This window comes from Chiloscyllium plagiosum, chromosome 3, assembly GCF_004010195.1.
Source record: "Chiloscyllium plagiosum isolate BGI_BamShark_2017 chromosome 3, ASM401019v2, whole genome shotgun sequence".
NCBI lineage: Eukaryota > Metazoa > Chordata > Chondrichthyes > Orectolobiformes > Hemiscylliidae > Chiloscyllium > Chiloscyllium plagiosum.
The window spans coordinates 50,413,904-50,435,769 of record NC_057712.1 but is presented as its reverse complement, the minus strand read 5'-3'; the positions used below and the strand labels follow the sequence as shown (position 1 = coordinate 50,435,769).

At 40.8% G+C, this 21,866-nt stretch overlaps 1 protein-coding gene across 2 annotated transcripts in view; it reads right to left on the bottom strand.

Annotated features, from left to right (window-relative positions):
* LOC122543221 (collagen alpha-1(XIX) chain) overlaps nucleotides 1–21,866 on the bottom strand; it is a 412,403-nt gene that overhangs the window by 104,464 nt on the left and 286,073 nt on the right. For both annotated transcript variants that reach the window (XM_043681707.1, XM_043681699.1), the window contains exons 23-26: nucleotides 16,728–16,772; nucleotides 16,570–16,623; nucleotides 8,873–8,926; nucleotides 7,336–7,389 (exon numbers count right to left, since the gene is read on the bottom strand). In XM_043681707.1, the coding sequence (XP_043537642.1) occupies nucleotides 7,336–7,389; nucleotides 8,873–8,926; nucleotides 16,570–16,623; nucleotides 16,728–16,772 (207 nt within the window). The remainder of the gene's footprint in view (nucleotides 1–7,335; nucleotides 7,390–8,872; nucleotides 8,927–16,569; nucleotides 16,624–16,727; nucleotides 16,773–21,866) is intronic.

Here is a 21,866-nt window from a genome sequence, read left to right as displayed (position 1 = left end):
CACTATCACCGTGTTAAATGGGACAGACTTCAGTCAGATCCAGCAAGTTAAGACTGGGCATCCGTGAGGCACTGTGGGCCATCAACAGAGCAGAATTGTACTCCAGTATAATCTGTAACTCGTGGCCTGACATAATCCCACTCAACCATCAAGGGGTTCAACCCTGGTTCAATGGACAGTGCAAGAGGGAATGCCTGGAGCAGCACCAGACATACCTGAAGATGAGATGTCAACCTGATGAAGACACCAAACAGGACACCAAACTTGCATGCCAAACAGCATAAGCAGCACGTGATAAGCAAAGACAGAGCTAAGTGACCCCGTAAACAATGGATCAGATCTCAGCTCTACAGTCCTGCCACATCCAGTGATGAATAGTGTTGGACGATTAAACAACTGTTTGGAGAAGGCTCCAAATATCTCCATCCTAAATCATGGAAGAAGCCAGCACATCAGTGCAAAAGGTAAGACTGAGTTTTTGACAGCAACCTTCAGTCAGAAGTGCGAAGTGGATGATCCATCTTGGCCTCCTCCAGTGATCCCCAGCATTACAGATACCAGTCTTCAGCCAATTCGATTCATTCCATGTGAGATCAAGAAATGGTTGGAGACACTTGACACTGTGAAGGCTATGTGTCCTGTTAACATTCCGGCAAAAGTGTTGAAGACCTTTGCTCCAGAACTTGCCGCTCTCCTAGCCAAGCTGTTCTAGTACATTTACAACACTAGTATTTACCCAACAATGTGGAAAATTTCGCAGGTATGTCCTATACATAAAAGCATGGCAAATCCAACCCAGCCAATTACCACTCCATCAGTCTACTCTCAATCATCAGTAAAGTGATGGAAGGTGTCATCAACAGGGCTATCAAGCAGCATCTGTTCAGCCCTAACCTGCTCAGTGATACCCAGTTTGGGTTCCACCAGGGCCACTCAACGCCCAGCCTCATTGCACCCTTGGTTCAAACATGGACAAAAGAGTTCAATTCCAGAGGTAAGGTAAGAGTGACAGCTTTTGACATCAAGGCTGCATTCAACTGAGTGTGACATCAGGGAGCTCTAGCAAAACTGGAATCAATGAGTACTGGGGCAAACTTTCTGGTGGTTAGAGTTATACCCGAAACATAGGAAAATGATTGTGGTTGTTGGAGGTCAGTCATCTCAGCTCCAGGATATCTCTGCAGGAGTTCTTCAGGGTACTATCCTAGGCTCAACCATCTTCAGCTGCTGCATCAATGATCTTCCCTCCATCATAAGGTTTTAAGTGGGGATATTCGCTGATGATTGTACAGTGTTCAGTACTGTTCATGACTCCTCAGATACTGAAACAGTCCATATTCAAATGCAACAAGAGCTGGTCAATATCCAGGCTTGGGCTTACAAGTGACAAGTAACATTTGCGCAACACAAATGCCAGGCTATGACCATCATGAAAAGAGATGATCTAACCACCGCCACTTGTCATTCAATGGTGTTTCCATCACAGAATTCCCCACTTTTGACATATCATTGACCAAAAACTCAACTGGACTCACCACATAAACACAGTGGCTACAACAGCAGGTCAGAGGCTAGGAATATTGCAGAAAGTAACTCACCTCCTGACTTCCCAAAGCCCATTCACTACTTACAAGGCAAAGTCAGGAGTGTGATAGAATGTTCCCCACTTGCCTGCATGACTGCAGCCCCAATGACACTCAAAGCTTGACACTATCCAGGACAGAGGGGCTTGATTGGCACCACATTCACAAGCATCCACTCCCTCCACCACCAACACTCAGTAGCAGCAGTGTGTACTGTCTACAAAATGCACTGCAGAAATTCACCAAAGATCCTCAGACAACACTTTTCAAACCCATGGCCATTTCAATCTAGAAGGGCAAGTGCAGTAGATACATAAGAACATCACCACCTTCAAGTTCCCCTCCAAGTCATTCACCATTCTGAACTGGAAATATAGCATTGTTCTTTCACTGTCACTGGCTCAAAATCCTGGAATTCTCTGCCTACTGGCATTGTAGATCAAACTACAGGAGGGGAATTGCAGCAAGAAGGCAGATCATTATCACTTTCTGAAGGACAATGAGGGATGGGCAATAAATGCTGGCCAGCCAGCGACACCTACATCCCACAAGTTAATAAATTTAAAAAAATTATATTGCTGGTAATGTGTCTGAGACAACTGAATGTACTGATCATAATTCCTTACAGTTTCTGGACAAGTTTAGGATAAAACATCCAGACAGTTTAGATGGAGCTTATTATTGCAGCCTTCAATTTCAAAATTGGACACGTGGCAGGACATGAGAATGCAATTCCTGACACATTGTTGCAACATTGATGAAGGAAGGTGGAGGCAATCAATGGCAGGAAAGAAACTGACTCAAATGGACTGTATGAGCCTGATGAAGAGCTTATGCCTGAAACGTTAATTCTCCTGCTCCTCGGATGCTGCCTGATCTGCTGTGCTTTTCCAGCACCAGACTCTCGATTCAAATGGACTATAGTTATGAATGTTTGCATGCTTACAGTCAACGTAATGTATGTTCATTGTTGTGTACTAATAATGTAATGTTAAAGGTTTTTTAAAAATGAAGATGCCTTTGCATATTGATGGTCCTTTTTAAGGGGGAGGTGTGAAAATACTATGGCTTTAAGCGGTGTATGTTGTGCTGACCTTTTTATGAAGAAAGATTAAGACAGAGGTCCAGAGCAGTCTGCTTCAAAGCCAATAAACAGCTTGTGAGGCCTTGAAGTTTTTTTCTTAAAAGTTGGAACAATAGAACCAGCCTTAACAAGTGGGATCAAGCTTCCACAGAAACCGGATTTTTAGTTTTAATTTTTCATTTGTTGCTGCTGGTTCTCTTCCTGCTGCATATGAGATAATTTATTTTACTGAATTTGCCTTTGCTAACGGTGTGTTTATGGGATGTTTTTATACTGGAACAATTAATTATTGCAATTAATATATGTATATCTTATTATATTAAGCATTTCAATAGAGTAAGAGTCAGGCCAATTCTTTTCTTTTTATTTTGCCTGTATTTTAACTATCTTATATGAATAAAGTGTGGTTTGCTTCAAGATTGGTAGTTTGACCAATTGAAGTACATCTGGAACACCATGCCTGGCACTTGCCGTTAAAATAAATAAATGTTTCGGTCTAGACTATCTTCTTCATATACTTTGAGGGGGTTTAGTCTGGTCCATAATATATGCAAATATTGGGACTGCAGGAAATTAAATTGCATTAAAGCTTGTGGAGTAAAGTTTCAGGGCATTTTCCAATCTTTCGGCAGCAGTCCATCATGAAACTCTCTTAGCCTGCTTCTCCGCCATCATCACTTTTCTTGAACTTTAGGTTCCAACCACTGCCTATAATGTCTTCTATATTTAATGTCATTTTAATAGGATCATCTTTATCAACATCCAGCCATCCATCAAACTCATTTCTGGAAATATTTCTCACTGGATTTACAAAGTTAACACAGGCAACCAATTTCATGATTCTTCAAGGATAGTTTTGCCAGTTGCATGAAAATTCCAGATGGTTAGGTACCAGATAACCAGGTGTTTACTCGATTGATGTTAACATTCTGTAGGGATTGCAAAAGAACAATCTGCAATCAGTCTCCCAAATAGCTGAATTATTAACCATTGGTTTAACCAACATTTCTGATTTATTAGCTCCACCCAATTCTGAAATATACTGGATAATGTGGGTTTTACCATCCTGCCTTTCACTGCCTTGTCGAAGGCACTTAACAGATTCTGGGGTGTAGACATTCTCGCAATATGGTAACAGTTACCGATAAATAACCTGATTACTTTATAGGATCACAGAATGGATACAGGACAGGAGAAGGCTAACTGGCCCATGTGCTGGTTCGCTAAAAATGCAAATCATCTTATTCCCAATCCCCTGCTTTTTCAGTATAGCTCGACAGATCCTTGCTCCTCAAACAACTTTTGAATGTCTCGATTGAGTTTCCACCACATGCTCATTCCAGATCCTCACCACTGGTTTTTCCTCATGTCATTGTTGCTTTTTTTTGCCATTGAACTTCAGTGGGTGTTCTCAAGCTGTACATCAAAGGGAACAGCTTATTCCTCTCTGCTCTGTCCACAGCCTCCATGATTCTGAACACCTCAAATAAATCTCCTCTCAAGCTTCTCTTCCCCAAGGATGGCAGTCACAGTTGTCTTTACAACTGAAATTCCTCATCCCTAGAAACACTCTCAGGAATCTTTTCTGTAACCTCCCCAATATCTTTATCTAAAATGAAGTTCCCAGACAATGTATTTTATTTGCTATGTTACGTGGCACTGCTACCTCACAATGTCAGGGACCTGAGTTCGATTCCACCCTCAGGTGACTGTCTGTGTGGCGTTTGCACACTCTCCCCGTGTCTGCATGGGTTTCCTCCCACATTCCAAAGATGTGCAGGTTAGGTAGATTGGCCATGCTAAATCACCCATAGTGCCAGGGACTTGCAGGTTGGATGGATTAGCTGTGGGAAATACAAGGTTATGGGGATCAGGTGAGTCTGTGTGGGATGCTCATCAGAGGTCGGTGTGGATTCAATGGGTTGAATGTCCGGCTTCAACACTATAGGGATTCAATGAAAAGATCAACATTGACAAGGAGGTCAGAGATAATTCCCTTGTTCACCTTGAACAGAATGCCAGGAGATCAATTACACTCTACTGAGACAGGAGACTCACATTTAAGAAACAGCACATCCAACAGTGCAGCAGTTCTTCGTATTGTGCTGGAGTATCAGCCTAGATTCTGTCCACATGTTCTAGAGTTGGTCTTGAACCCAACACCTGCTGTCTCAGAGACAAAAGTGCTACTCCCTGAGCCATGGCTGGCACTTCAATTTACAGTTGGTCTTAATCTTCATCAATCTTCATTAAATCATTCAATCTTACAGCACATTGGGATGCCCAGTGTTCCATTTTATCCTTACAGTGCTTTAAAAAAATCGAATTAATCCCTCTCCCCTGGATTTTCTGCTTACATTTGCAATAGTCATTTAGATTCAAAGATTCATAGAATCGCACAGTGCAGACAAGGCCCTTTGGTCCATTGAGTCTGTACCTACATAACTACCAATAAAAAAAACATTAATTCCAATTTCCTGCACTTGTCACACCTTTGAATTGTTTCATATTTGAAGTGCTCATCCAATTATTCTCTAAAGGTTGTAAAGTTTCCAGCTTTCACTACTTTCCAGTGTATTCTAGGTTCTCATCACCCATTGAGTGAAAATGTTATTTTCCCTAATATCTTCTGAATTACCTGCCTTTTCTCCTTAAACTATGCCCTCTTGTGATTGACCCCTCAGCCAAGGAGAATAGCTGCTCTCTATTCATCCTGTCCATACCCCTCATAATCCTATATACCTCAATCATGTCCCTCCTCAATGTTCTCTGCTCTGAAGAAAACAATCCAAATCTATCTAGTCTTTCCTTATAGGTAACTTTCTCCATCTCTCCCTCAGGCAACATCCTGCTGTACCTCCTCTGTACCCCCTATCTCATCATTCCTGTAGTGAGGTGACCAGAACTGCACACAGTACTCCGGATGTGGCCAGACTAACATGCTGTACAACTCCTATATTATCTCCTGGCTCTTATACTCTATGCCACGACTGATGAAAGCAAGTGACTCATATATCTTCTTAAGATTAGATTAGATTAGATTACTTACAGTGTGGAAACATACCCTTCGGCCCAACAAGTCCACACCAACCTGCCTAAGCGCAACCCCCCCATTCCCCTACATTTACCCCTTCACCTAACACTACGGGCAATTTAGCGAGGCCAATTCACCTAACCTGCACATTTTTGGACTGTGGGAGGAAACCGGAGCACCCAGAGGAAACCCACGCAGACACGAGGAGAAAGTGCGAACTCCACACAAACAGTTGCCTGAGGCGGGAATTGAACCCAAGTCTCTGGCGCTGTGATGCAACAGTGCTAACCAGTGAGCCGTGCTGCTGACTTTGGGGATCTGTGAATAATTACCCCAGATTCCTCTGTTACTTTGAGCTACCCAGTGTCCTGCTATTCATTAAATACTTCCTCATCTTGTTTCTTCTTCCAAAGTGCATCACTTAGCATTTATCAGGGTTAAATACCATCTGCCAATGGTCTGCCCATCTGACGAAGCCATCTATATCTTGCTGAAACCTACAAACATCTTCTTTGCTATAAACCATTCTACCAACCTTGGTGTCATCTGCAAAACTGTTTAACATTACCTCCATTTTTATTGCTATCATTTACATGTATAACAAACAATAAAGATCACAATACTGATCCTTGTGGTACACCATTGGAACCCAACCTCCAGTCACTCGGACAGCCTTCTACCATTACCCTTTGTGTCCTATTACTAAGCCAGTTTCTGATCCAGCTCACCAAGTTTCCCTTAATTCCATGTGCTTTAACCTTCTCAATCAGTCTCCTATGTGGGACCTTGTCAAATGCTTCGCTAAAATTCATATGATCTATATCAACTCAATTTCCCTCATCCACTCACTTGATCACATTTTCAAAAAAAGACTCTAACAAATTTGTTAGGCATGACCTCCCTCTGACAAAGCCATGCTGACTGTTCCTAATTAACCCATGTTTTTCCAAGTGGGTATTGATTCGCTCCTTCAGAATTTTCGCCAACAGTTTCCCTGCCACCGATGTGAGACTCACCAATCTGTAATTTCATAGTTCTTCTCTACCATCCTTCTCAAAATGTAGAACCACATTAGCCAATCTCCAGTCTTCTGGTACTTACCCCATGGCCAGAGATGAATTAAAATTTTGTGTTTAGAGCCCCCACAATTTCCTGCTTTGAGCCCACAGCAGCTTGGAATGCAATTCATCTGGCTGGGGGTTTGTCTGTTCACAAGCCTGACAGAGCCTCCATTATCCCCATTCCATGTCAAATGGTGCAATTTCCTCACAGTCTCTTTTCCTGAATTTTGTACTCACGTTCTCCTTTTCCAGAGTAAAGACTAAAGAAAAATATTTATTTAACACCCTTCCAATATCCTGCAGCTTCACACATAGATTGCCCCCTTGGTCCCTAATGGGCCTAACCATTTCCCTGGTTAACCTCTTCCTTTTAATGTATTTATAGAACATGTTAGGATTATTGTTAATCCTGTTCATAAATCCTTTTTCACTTCAACTATTTCTTTTTTCCATGATCGCTAGGAAAATTGTACAAGACGTAAAATGGGTTGTCAATGGCTTGGCTTAGGACATAAACATGATGATAACACCAGTATTTCTAAAGATAATAACAGAATGAAAAGAAATAAAAACCTTGTCACCCTTTTCACCCTGTATTCCTGATTGGCCTGGTTCTCCTGTTGTTCCCTAAGAAACAATAAAAGAGAAAGAAAGATCATCATCGATCAATATTTGATCATAATCAGAAAGTGACAACCCAGTACAAGTAAACAACCCATTATCCGAAATCCCGAAATCCAAAAAGCTCCAAAGTCCAAAGGTTTTGTGTGAAGTTTTTTTCTCATAAACAAAGTTGTTTGGCATGCAAAAAGTTAACCCAAGTCCACAACCACTCGATGCATGTCACTCAGATGCGACGTGGGCGTGGTGGGGGTGTGTGGCCCAGCACTAACGTGTCTCAATTCTGTCTCAAGGCCCGTTTTACTCAGTGTGTCTGCTCCTCCAGTCAGAGTTTTAAAAATTTCACATCAAACTGTCACCTATTCTGAAAGTTGAAAAATTCTGCATTCTGAAACCCAGCTAGTCCTAAGCATTTCGGATAAAGGATTGTGCACCTGTACATTGGATCTGTTAGAGTCTGCCAAACCTCCTTAGAGCAGTACTGTCACAATAATTACAAAGTAGAAAATCCTTCCCATTTAAGACTGTGAGAGAGGCTCAAGTATAGTGAATGCACATGAAACTCATGGAGGAGGGAAATCCTAAACTGACATATCTTGAAAGAATTACTTCTTGAAGCAAGATTAACCCTTAGAAAACTTCCAATTACAAGCTTACCATTAAAAAAAATCCTTGAGTGTTGAAAACAAGGCTCACTGTATAAATTAGAAATGCTGCCTGGCACAGGTATTTCAGCTGGATAAGCTTGGGTTGTTTTCTTTGAAGCAGAGAAGGTTGACGGGGACCTGATAGGAGTGTATAAGATCATGAGGCGGATGGATTGAGTAAGTAGAAAATAGCTGTGCCCCTTAGTTGGGAGATCAACAACAAAGGGGTATAATTTTGAAGTGAAAGGCAGGTGGTTTAGAGGGGATTTGAGGAAAATTATTTTCACCCAGATGGTGGTGAGGTCTGTAATGCAGTACCTTGGAGGATAATTGAGGCAGGAAACTTCACGGCCTTTAACAGTTACTTGGATGAGCATCTGAAGTGTCATAACCTTCAGGGCTATGGGCCTAGTGCAGCAAACTTGGGCTAGTGCAGGTGAAATATATCTTTGGTGGGACAGACGCTATGGGCCAAAAGGCCTCTTGTGTACTGTGTAACACTATAATCCTATGATTCTGGCAGCATCCGAGGAGCAGGTGCCTGAACTGCTGTGCTTTTCCAGCACCACTCTAATTCAGAATCTGGTTTCCACCATCTGCAGTCATTGTTTTTACCTCTTATTTTTCTGAGTTTTGCCATGGCAAAGACTGAATCATTCAAAGCTTTGCCCACTTCTTCAGGTCCAGTTTAAGCAGATTTGTGATTAGCAGATTTGGGGCAATTCTTTCATCTATCCAGAAATGAGGGATGGTGAATATAGTGTGATAATATGGGATCAGCACAGGATCATTAATTCTCATACATTTTCAACATTAATTTAAGAATGTTCAAACATACTTACTATTTCTCCTTTTAATCCTTTGGGACCCACAGGACCTGGTAATCCAGGTCGACCCTGAAAGACAAGAATGTTTGAAAGTATAACACTTGAAACTTTGCTAAAGGGAATGATAATGGGAAGCATCAAAGCTCTGTCAATAGAATGCAGCCATCTAGTTTCAGTCCTTTCTTGTCTGCCTTCAGATATTAGATCTGTCATATGCAGGCTGGACCCTACACTCTGCATTAACATAATATCACTGACATGAATGGTGAATGTCTACACTCCTGCAATAATAATGCAGTCCTCAATGTTTTTTTTGCCAAAGTGGCAGAGTCATAAATCTTCCATCATCATAGCTTCTCCCACTTGTACCTGTCATATTTTCATTTTACAAACTAACCTATTGATTATCAGTGTCGATGAAAGAATTATGTTATGTTCCATGTCAGCCTGCACCTTGGGTATTCTCAGCTATCTTTGAGTCTGAGAGCCTTGGAGACAAGTGGCATAACTCATACAAGGCTGACCTCTAGTACTTAAGGATGGAATGATCAAATTCAACCCATTGTTACAATGAAGTGTCTGAGGGGGAATTTCAGATTAGAGCTGGATAGCTAACGTTGGTATGATAATGGGACAGAAGATCAAATTGTCACTAAATTCTATCTTGCACAGTGCCAGGATGTTGGCCTCGCTGATGTTATCACTGATTCTCAGGCATCCTAAATTCAATATGATCAATTGACTTGCTAAGTCACTGGAGAAATCACTCAGCCAGCTACACTTAAGTCAAATATAGACAATACTGGATCAGGACAGGAAGCCCTTTCTTTCATAGATTTCATTAAGTGAATTTTTTTTCTATAATTTAACAACCTTTCAGCTCTAGATTTTTTTTGAACTCAGTATAAATACTTGTGTGAGGAAGTCTTGTAGTGCAGTAGATAGCATCCCTACCTTAACACCAGAAGCTTCATCTATGAGTCTCACACTCAGAATTGTTGGCCATAGAAAGGATGTTCATATTGTGGTCAAGTAGATTGTTCTGAGGTCTTTAATCCTTTCACTACATCTGATTGAAGAAGATATGACTGGCAGAGTCTACTTCTCAGCCATTTTGCAGAAGGCAATGGCAAAACCACTGCAGTATCTGCCTTATAAATATGGATTAGATTAGATTAGATTAGAGTAGATTAGATTAGATTAGATTACATTACAGTGTGGAAACAGGCCCTTCGGCCCAACAAGTCCACACCGACCCGCCGAAGCGAAACCCACCCATACCCCTACATTTACCCCTTACCTAACACTACGGGCAATTTAGCATGGCCAATTCACCTGACCCTGCACATCTTTTGGACTGTGGGAGGAAACCGGAGCACCCGGAGGAAACCCACGCAGACACGGGGAGAATGTGCAAACTCCATACAGTCAGTCGCCTGAGGCGGGAATTGAACCCGAATCTCAGGCGCTGTGAGGCAGCAGTGCTAACCACTGTGCCACCGTGCCGCCCACAATGGACCAACCTAATGGAAGTACATGGCTTAATCCAAGGAAACAGGGACAGAGGGGCAGAAGGTAAGACAGATGGACTGAAATGTACTTAAGTCACCTACAACCTCATTTAAAAGTTAATTTCTGAATTCAATTTTTTTCCTTCATTTTTCCGATATCGTGGGCTTGTTTTAGGAACAGGGATTATGGATTCAATCTGGTGAATCTTTTCCACAATCGCTCCTTTTTCATGTGAACATCAAACCCTGGCCCATAGATTCAGCACCATGGACAATAATCTGTGTCATTGTTTACTGTTCCATAGACCTAGGATGGTTTACCCCCTTGAAAGTGTCACCCTTGTGAAGTTCAACTGCCTATCTTACAGCTAATATTCAGGTCTTAAAACTTCAAGTTTTACACAATTCAATAAGGTAACTTAGATTTTCTCACTGGCATGCTGGGATCTGAACTCTTTCCCTGGAATACGGTTCCATTCATAATCATTAAGTTCCCACACCGGTCCTTTGAATGGTAGTGAGGGGTAAGCCTCTGGGAGAGCTAGGTACTAAGGTGATAAGCTGCAATTGCACTGAATAGCAGGATGGGCTCAAGGGTCTAAATAGCCATTTGTTTCCAAAGAGGAATTATAGTAACTGCTCCTGAGAAACCCTTAAATGGATAGCTAAATGAGCTTACTTTCTTGCATTTGTCTTAAAATCAATTCTGTGTTGATTTTAGTGACTTCACTTTATTGCAAATTGAATGAGAAATTTTAGCTTTTTCTTCTCATGTGCAGAATTGCTAGTTGCTTCATCCAGGTATAACACAACAATCTTCACTTAAGAGTGACAAGTCAGTGATGGTTTAATCTGGTTATAAAGACTGCAGTATGACTTCCAGAGTAATCATGGACCAACGGAAAAACATGTCCATCCACAATGCAGGAAGAGGATGGAAAGGAACCTATTCTCAAATTAAATGGTGAAAATGTGGAACTTGCTGCCACAGCAATTATGTGAGATGAATTGCATAGGTACATTTAAGAGGTAGCCTGAAAAAGGCATGATGGAGCAAGGAATAGACAAACGGAATTGAGATCTTGTGGTGAGGTAAAGTTTCATGTAAAGAATAAAACTGGTATGACATCCAGTTATAGTCACCGCACATGAGAAAGGATCTGAGAGCCCTTGGGAGGGTACAGAGGAGATTTATCAGAATGATTCCAGTGTTGGAGGACTTTAGCTGTAAGATTAGGTTGGAGATGTTAGGGATTTTGAGAGGAAATAAAGCAAACATCAGCAAGATTATGACAGGTTTCGATCAAGTAGACAGGGGAAACAGATTCCCATTAGTTCATTGTACAAAGAGAAGGGGACACAGATTTAAGGTTTTGGACCAAGACGGGGGTTGGGGGGGGGCGGGATGAAGAAGATGTAAGGATGAAGGAGCAAATTACTGCAGATGCTGGAATCTGTACTGAAAACAACAAATGCTGGAGATCACAGTGGGTTAGGTATCATCCATGTAGAGCGAGCAAGCTAATGTTTTGAACATAGATAACCAATGAAGAGTTATCTGGACTCAAAATGTTAGCTTGCCTTCTCTCCATTGAAGATGTAAAGATGATTGGAACCCACTTATCATGGAGATAGTGGAAGTACAGACAACAAAAAAATTCCAAACAAATTCAGTGGTCACTTAAGGGAAATAAAGTTTTAGGATTACAGTTAGAGAGTAGGGGATTAAGACTGACTGGAGAGTTCTACAAAGCTGGCATCAACATAATGTATCCAAGGCCCTCCTTTGGTACCATAATAACTTTATAATTCAGCTTCAGTTCAGTGCTGTTCATTTCAAGTGAGGAATTGTTTTCAGGGGTTTAAATATAATTAAGTAATAGAAGATTGAGAGCTGATCTTATTGCAACATCCAAATGTCTCAGGGGTTTGGACATGATAAATGTGAAGAGGTTGTTTCCCCTTATGTAACAACCAAGGATCAGAGGGCACAATCGCAGAATAAGGGGTCACAGATTTAAGACAGAAATGAGAAAGATTTTATTCTCTCAGAGGATAGTAAATCTGTGGGATTCTTTACTCGAGAGGGCTGTTAAGTTTGAACCATTAAGTATATTCAAGGCTGAAATAGATGGATTTTTAATCAGTAGGAGAATCAAGAATATTGGGAAAAGGCAGAAAGGTGGAGTTGAGGATTATTTGATCAGCCATGATCTCAATGAATGATGGACCAAACTCCTGCTTCTGCTTCTACATCTTATGGTCTTAAATACATCAGGTGTGTGCAACAGTAGACAAACAAGATTACTTCATGTCCTTTCAGTTGTACAGTGCTCTTGGGCTGATCTGTGACTCCTTGTCAAGAACCAATAGCCATATTGCAATGTTAGAAATACAATGATAATCTGTTTGGGCTGTAATGTGGTTGATTCTCAACTGCCCTCTGAAATGGCCTAGCAAGGTATTCAATTGTATTAAATGCTACAAAGTCTCAACAAAGAATTGAAACCAGATGGATCACCTGGTTTGACCCATGCACCAGAAAAGACAACACCAGAAACAGCACTGTTGACACTTAAAGTCCTCCTTGTTAACATCTGAGGGGCTAATGCCAAAGCTGGGTGAATTGTATCACAGACTAGTCAAGTAAAGACCTAGACATAGTACTCATGGAATCATACTTCACTGTCACCACCATCACCATCCTTCAATATTTTCTGTGCCACTGGCAGGACAGACCCAGCAGAGGTGACACCATAGTGGTGTAGAATCAGGAGTCCTGAACATTTACTCTGGACCCCATGAAGTCTCATGGCTTCAGGTTAAACATGCACAAGGAAACCTCCTGCTGGTTATCATGTACCGTACTCTTTTGGCTGATGAATCAATACTCCTCCATGTTGAACAATGTTTGGAGTAGGTACTGAGGGTGGAAAGGGTGCAAAATGTACACTGGGTGGGGAATTTCAAGCAGCAGCACCACTGAATGAACTGGTCAGGTCCTAAAGGATATAACTGCTAGAGTGGGTCTGCAGCAGGTGATGAGGGAATCAACAAGAGGGAAAAAGATACTTGACCACATCCTTACCAATCTACTACTGCAGATGCATCTGTCCATGAGTGACCACCACACAATCCTTTACATTCATGAAGTCCTATCTGGATATTAATACTACCCTCCAAATGACACTATCACTGCGCTCAATAGGACAGCCTTTGAATAGATTGAACAACTCCAGACTGGGTATCCATGAGGTGCTATGGTTAAGAACAGCAGTAGAACAGCACAATTTGCAACCTCATGACCCAATTTATCACTTATCACCCAACTTAACCCTTACCATCAAGTCAAGGAATCAACCTTGATTTAATGGACAGTGCAGGATGGCATGTCAGGAGCAATACCAGGCATATCTAAAAATAAGATGTCAACCTGGTGAAACTACCATACAGGACTACTTGCATGCTAAACAGTGCAAGCAACCAGTGATAGACAGGGCTAAGTGATCCCACAACCAATGGAGCATTTATAAACTGAGCAGTCCTGTCACATGTAGTTGTCCACAAATATCTCCATCCTCAATAGTGGAAGAGCCCAAGACTTTAGTGCAAAGGTTAAGGCTGAGGCATTCACAATGATCTTCAGCCAGAAGTGCTGAGTGGATGATCCATCTTGGCCTCCTCCAGTGATCCTCAGCATCATAGATACCAGTCCACAGCCAATTCAATTCAATCCACATGATATGAAGAAACACTTGGAGGCAGTGAATAGAGAAACAGCTATGAGCCCTGACAATTTTCTGGGAACAGTACTGTTTGAAGTCGAAAGCGTATATGGTCACTTTAAGAGACAAATGCCTTTTCTGAGTTGAGAGATTGTGACAGCACATGTGTCTGTGATTAGCTGTTAGGTACAGAGAGTGCTGAGAATTGATAATATCTAACAATCAACTTGGGGTTATGTTTTGATGTTAAGGCAACTGGAGTTGAATTTAACGAGCTAATTTAAATTGTGCCCAGGATATCAAAAACCAACTGATTTTGAACTTGATTGTATTGACAACATTGGACCAATGAGAGATTATGAGCCTTGAGAATTTAAAAAGGACATTTTGAAAATTAGTCATAGCCAATTGCCATAGGAAGAAATAAACATGTCAATGTTCTCAAAGAAATCTCTCAGAAGATATTTTATACAAAGACACTCACAATAAAAAAAGAAAAATCAACATGGGGATCTAAGGAGAAGACAGCAGAATTGGAAGGATGGAATGAAACAGCAGATTCAGATGGACAAAAGAAAGCAGCAGATTTGGAAAATCACAAGGAAGACAGCATAAGAGACTATAGGGACTTTGAGAGATTAAGTTCATATTTAATAATTGTTATTGGAGCAGCATGTTTATAGAGTTGGGATCAGATAGTGATTAGTTAAGAAAAAGGGTGCTTGGGTTGTTATTAGTTTTTGTTTAGCATTCACTGTTAGAGATAGGTAAATAAATTGTTATTTTTTCTTTAAACAGTGGAAATAGGAGGTTTTCTTTCACTCACACTTTTGGCGGATTATGAGGCGAGGCGAGCTTTTTCTGCGGTGTTAGTTTTAGTTAGCAGAGGGGTTTGAAGTATTGAAGAGTTGTGCTCCAGAACTTGACACTTCCATAGCCAAGCTTCCAGTATAGTGACAATATGGCATACACCCAACAATGTGGAAAATTGCACAGGTATGTCCTCTACATAAAAAAACAAGACAAATCCACACCTTCTAATTACTGCCCCATAAGTCTACTCATGATCACCAGTAAACTGATAAAAGATGACATCAACACTGCTATCAAGCAGCACTTGATCAGTAATAGCCTACTCAGACACCCAATTTTGTTTCTGCCATGACAGCATAGCTTCACACATGAATGAAAGAACTGAATTCCAGAAGTGAAGTGACAGTGACAATCCTCGACATCAAGGGCTGCATTTGACCTAGTGTAGCATCAAAGAACCGTGGCAAAACTAGAAACAATGGGTACCAGGAAGCAAGCTCTTGCCTGGCATCTTGCCTGGCGCATAGGAAGATGGGTCTAATCATCTTTACTTCTGACCATATGATTTAGGTCAGTCATTTCAGCTCCAGAACATGTCTTCCAGAGTTCCTCAGGGTAGAGTCCTTGGCCCAACAATCTTCATCAATGACCTTCCCTCCGTCATAAGGTCAGAAGTAGAGATGTTTGCCAATGTTTTCACAATGTTCAGTACCACTTGTGACTCCTCAGATACTGAAGCGGTCCATTTTCAAATGCAACAAGATCTGGACAAATATCCTGGCTTGGCGAACAAGTAGCAAATAATATTTGCGCCACATAAATGCCAGGCATTGACCATCATCTCCGGTAAGAAACAATCTAACAACCACCCCTTTACATTTAATGGTATTATCATCACTGAATCATCCACTACCAACATCCTTGGGGTTATCATTGACCATAAACTCAACTGGACTCATGATATAAACACAGTGGCTACAAGAGTAGGTCAGAGGCTATGAATACTGTGGCAAGTAATTCACTTCCTGATTCACCAAAACCTGTCTAACATCTGCAGGGCACAAGTCAGCAGTGTGATGGAATACCATTCATTTTTCTGGATCAGTGTAGCTCCAACAACACTGAAGAAGCTTGACACTATCCGGGACAAAACAACCTACTGGACTGGCACCACATCAGCAAATATCCATTTCCGCCACCTGGCCTGGTGTACATGTGACTCCAGACCAGAGCAATGTGTTTGGAGTAGCAGACAGCACCTTCCAAACTGACAGCTACTTCCATCCAGAAGCACAAGGGCAGCAAATATATGGGAATACCACCACCTGCATACATGCTACTCACTATCCTGACTTGGAAATATATCACTATTCTTTCATTGTTGCTAGGTCAAAATGCTGGAATTTTGTCCCTATGGGCATTGTGGGTCAAGCGACAGCATGCAGACAGCAATGGTTCAAGATGGTAGTTCAACTCTACCTTCTCAAGGATACCTACGGATGGGTAATAAATAATGACCAGCCAGCAATGTCCATACTCCCACAAATGAATAAAAAAGGCACAGTGGAATTGTAAACATGCTGCTCCATTCACTTGGAATGTGACACAAAATCAAACAAAACAATTATACAGAACAATCAGAAAGGAAATTTGACAGAAGTACCTCCAAACCTGGCTTTCCAATAAGTCCAGGAAGTCCTGGTTCTCCCATTTCACCCTTTGGAAAAGTGATTAAATTATCATTAATTAATAATTGCAAAACAGTGAGGTTTAAAGTCAGCAAGATAACTGCAAATAGATAGCTTCACAGCTCCACTCTACCTTCAAACCAGGGTGGCCTTGCAATCCTTTGTTTCCTTTAGGCCCCTGTAAGAAAACAATCACAAGTTGTTATACATGAGATTTACCGATCTTAACACCAAGTATGAACTAGACTAGACCTGAATTATAAACACAAATTGTTGGAGAAAATCAGCAGGTCTGGCAGCATCTATGGAGAGAGAAACAGAGTACAAAAGACATCTCCTTTAAAACTCTTATTCACAGACAATACACTCACTTCCTGTTACCCCTTTCATCAAAACTAACCTGCTGTATGAATGCACCAGTTCTGAAGAAGAGTCACACTGGACTCAAAATGTTAACTCTGTTTCTCTCTCCACACATGCTACCAGACCTGTTGGGTTTTTCCAGCACGTTCTGTTATGTATCAAATCTTCAGCATCCACAGTACATTATTTTTATTGAAAGGACTTTGTTCGTCTCCATGTTTTGTACACTGTGACATGAATTCCAAACAATGCCACAAGTCAAAATAAAAACCTAAAGAACTGCAGTTGCTGCGAATCTTTCTGAGAAAAGGCTACTGGTCCCGAAACGTTAACTTTGATTTCTCTTCATGAATGCTATAAGTCAACCTGAATCAGCTCTTCTTCTTCAAAATAAAACAAGCAGAACTATGATATTAAACTACTTTTGATGACAATAGTTTTATTTTGCTGAGTATAAAAATGGTGCCAAAATAAGTTTGCAATGACGCTGCCTGTCATTCCCTCAGTTAAAAAAAAAACAAGGTAGTTAAGGCACATAGTGAAGATTTACACATAAGCACATTATATAGTCTGAAGGGATAAGGTGAATTCCCCATATTATTAAGAATCCATTCTTAGTCCTGTTGCTGTTCAGTTGTCAATGAGGGCCAACAGTTTCCCTGTGGGATTGGGAGGAACTGCAGGGGGAAGAAAATCAAAGGCAAAGCAGTCGACACGCTGATATTGATGGAGATTGAGAAGGACCTGGCCATCTCCTCAACTGGAAGTCTGTGACATAAGAAGACTATGGGCACCAATGGAACTTGACTGGAATTCACAATGAATCATCACCTAACTTAATCATTATAAAAGTTTATGGGGTAAACGTAGAGATAGCCAAAAAAATGTCAAGAAGGGATCTTGAGCTATTACATCAATTTAGCCTACTTTTGGTTCATGATTCTGTCTTTGTAAAGAAGATTGTGAATTCTTCCAAGTCTGAAGTGGTCTACCATGGATTAAATAAAACTGGCAATGTTCTAATTACTCTTAACTGAACTTCTCCCACACTTCTGCAAATGTTTTCCTGTCTAGGTAGATAATTAATCCAGCCATATGAAATGTATAGTTCATGCATACAGTCATTTGATGTGAGGAGGACTTATGCTAAAAAGTGCAGCCTACATGGAGTATTTTAGCAAGGGAGGTTATAAAAACACTTGTTAAACCACAGCTGGAGTATTGTGAACAATTATGGGCATCACATTACAGGAAGGATGTGAATGCATTGGAGAATGCAGAAGCAACTTACAAGAATGATTCCAGGAATGAGAAACTTCAGTTATGAGTATGCATTAAATAAATTGGGACTGTTCTTCTTGCAGAAAAGAAGACTGAGAGGATATTTGATAGAGCTTTTCAAAATCATAAGTGGACTGGATAGAGTAGATAGGGAGATGTTCTAGCTCACAAAAAAAGAACAAATTTAAAGTAATGTGCAAATGAAGCAAGCATGATGTGAGAAGAGTCTTTTCAAACAGAGAGCAGTTAGGCTATGGAATGCACTGCCTGGTGGAAGCATTTGAGGCATTCAATAGATATTTAGATAGAAATGATGTGCAGGTATACTGCTTGTTCAACAGCTATTTACATGATGTCTGGGATGAGCGTCACATTACTTGCTTTTCAAAACATGCAGCAATCTTGAAAAACAGTAATTTTAAAACATTTCTTTCTCATTTCAAGGCACAGCTTTTAAAATAAAAATACAAAAATAGATCGACACAATCTTCACAATAGGTTTACATCAAAACTTTAATCGGGCTATAGGTGGGACACTATCTGTAAAATTTGGACATTATAGTAAGGGCAGTAAAGTCAGAAATGTTCCTTGTAAATTTGCAAGGCTATGGGAAGAATGTGAAACAGTAGCTATCAGGAGAAACCTGAGCTACTTAGACTATTTCCATTGGAGTTGAAAAGGGTAAAAGGAAATTCATAGAGGTTTTCAGAATTGTGATGAGTGTTCATGAATTGATTAGGAAGCAATCATTTATTCAGTTTGGTTATTCATTTACGATGGAACGTCAACATAAAATTGATCATGAAGACAGTGAGGAGGGATGGTAGGAGAAACCTGTAGCTGAGACAGAGATCCCATCTTTGAAGCACAGTTTGGACAAGTATTTGGAGCAGAGGTAAATGAAGGCACATAAGGAGATTGAGTAGCATTGAATTGCTCCAGTAGACGTTGAGCTTAAAAAAGTCTGTTGGTGCTAAAAATCTGTGGAAAGAATCTGCAGTATATTTAGATCTCAGTCTCAACTTTCTAACGGATTTATATGTGAGAATTCGCATAACTGAAATTCAATGCAATGGAGGGCTGCCTTTGAGCTATTACACTAACTTCCTGCTTATTTTCTTTTCCAACATTTCCTGTCAGAAGACATAGCACAGAATGTGCACATTAAAAATGGAAGACACATTTAAGTACTAAATGTGTATTCACAAATAAAGTGCTAGACGGAAGCAACACTGATTAATTCTATTCAGTTCATTATGTAGATGATGGTTTTTTGCAAGTGATATTTGATTGTTCTATCCATCATACAGCAAATGTTTCAATTTCAAATATGTTAAGTTAGGTGGACTGTGAAGGCATTACAGAGGGTGCAGTACAGATACATGATAATGGTCCAGGGATGAGGCATCTCAGTTAGGTTGATTGGAGAAGGTGAGTCTGCTTTCATTGGAAAAGAGAAGGCTTTGATTGGGCTATTCAAAATAATGAGGAGTTTGGATGGTGTAGTTAAGAATGATCTGTCCTGAATTTTGAAGGATTAACAGAGTAATGAGATTTGAGTTAATTGGCAAAGGAGACATGAGGACTGTGTTTTTCACATATGTAGGGGCATGGGGAAGAGTTGCATGTGTTGGACTGATTGGCCTCCTTCTATGTTGTAATCATTCTTTGATTCTATGAATTATCCAAATTCTCTTTGAAAGTTATTACTACATCAGCATCCACCATCCTTTCAGGCAGTACACTTCAACTTGCTTCAACTTCCTAAGCAAATACTTTATTTTTCATGCCCCTGCCACAATCTGGACAAAATTGATGAAAGGTGTCATCAAAAATGCTATCAAGCAGCACCTGCTTACTGACGCCAAATTTGACTTCTGCCAGGGCCACTCAACTCCTGACCTCATTGCAGCCTTGGACTAAACTGAGGTCAGAGGGAATACCGTTGATACCATGGCTGTATTAAACTGATGTGAAATCATGAACTGCTTCAACCTACCCAGATAACTAGAATCAATGGGAATCAGAGGCAAAATATCCCAGATTGGAAATATAACCAGTTAAAATGCTGTGGTTGCTGAAAGTAGTCATCTCAGCTTTAGGGCATCTTTGCATGAGTTTTTCAGGGTAGTGTCCTTAGCCCAACCATTTTCAGCTGCTTCATCAATTACCTTCTCTCCATCACAAGGTCAGAGTGGCAATATTTGCAATGATTGCACAATATTCAGCACCATCCATGTCTCCTCAGAAACTGCAGTAGTCCATACCCTAATTTCTAAAAGATCTGGACAATATACAGACTTGGTCTGAAAAGTGACAAGTAACATTCGTGCCATACCAATGTTAGGCACCAATATTGGGCACGGGCCATCTTCAACAAGAAAGAATCTAAACATCTCTCTTTGACATTCAATGGTATTAACATTGCTGAATCCCTCACTACCAATATCCTGGGAGTTACCATGACAAGAAACTGAACTTGATTAACCATATAAATACTATGATTTTTGGCACTTCTGCCTGAAATTTGTTTCAATGTTTTAACTTTATCTTTTGCATTGGTGTGTCAACCTACCTTACCACTGAGGATGGGGATACTCACTGTTCTGCTGGTTGTTTATTTGTCCACCACCATTGATATGGTAGGTTATAGATCTTAGATCTAAAGGGTTGGTTGTGAAATCTTGGCCCTCTCTATCATTTGCTGCCTGGAGCTGTTTCTGGCATCCCCTCCCGTGCTCTTCGTTGAACCAGAGTTGGTCCCCTGGCTTGAGCAGCAAGTTACAGACTGAGGAATACTGTCACAGGAACATTGAGCCCATCAGACAGGAGCTTAGATTGATTTCTTGTTGCAAAATGTAGTGAAGCTGTAGTGAAGCTTGTTGAGTTGGCGTGACAATTCATCCTCATCTCTGTCTTGTTACACCATCTCTCCAAATAGTTCCAAGTTAACAAAGAAAAGCTTTTTACAGGAATGTAGTCCTGGTAAAGCAGATTGGCTTACTAGAAGAAAATTGCTTAAGTGTTGCTTTTAATTCACGGAACCTTTCAGCGAATCAAGGAGACTCCAAAGGGTTTTTACAAATATATTATGGACAAAAGGGTAACTAGGGAGAGAATAGGACCCCTCAAAGATCAGCAAGGTGGCCTTTGTGTGGAGCCACAGAAAATGGGGGAGATACTAAATGAATATTTTGCATCAGTATTTACTGTGGAAAAGAATATGGAAGATATAAACTGTAAGGAAATAGATAGTGATATCTTGCAAAATGTCCAGATTACAGAGGAGGAAGTGCTGGATGTCTTGAAATGGTTAAAGGTGGATAAATCCCCAGGACCTGATCAGGTGTACCCGAGAACTCTGTGGGAAGTTAGAGAAGTGATTGCTGGGCCTCTTGCTGAGATATTTGTATCATCGATAATCACAGGTGAGGTGCTGGAAGACTGGGGGGTTGGCAAACGTGGTGCCACTTTTTAAGAAGGGCAGTAAAGGCAAGCCAGGGAACTATAGATCGGTGAGCCTGACCTCGGTGGTGGGCAAGTTGTTGGAGGGAATCCTGAGGGACAGGATGTACATGTATTTGGAAAGGAGAAAGTGAGGACTGCAGATGCTGGAGATCAGAGCTG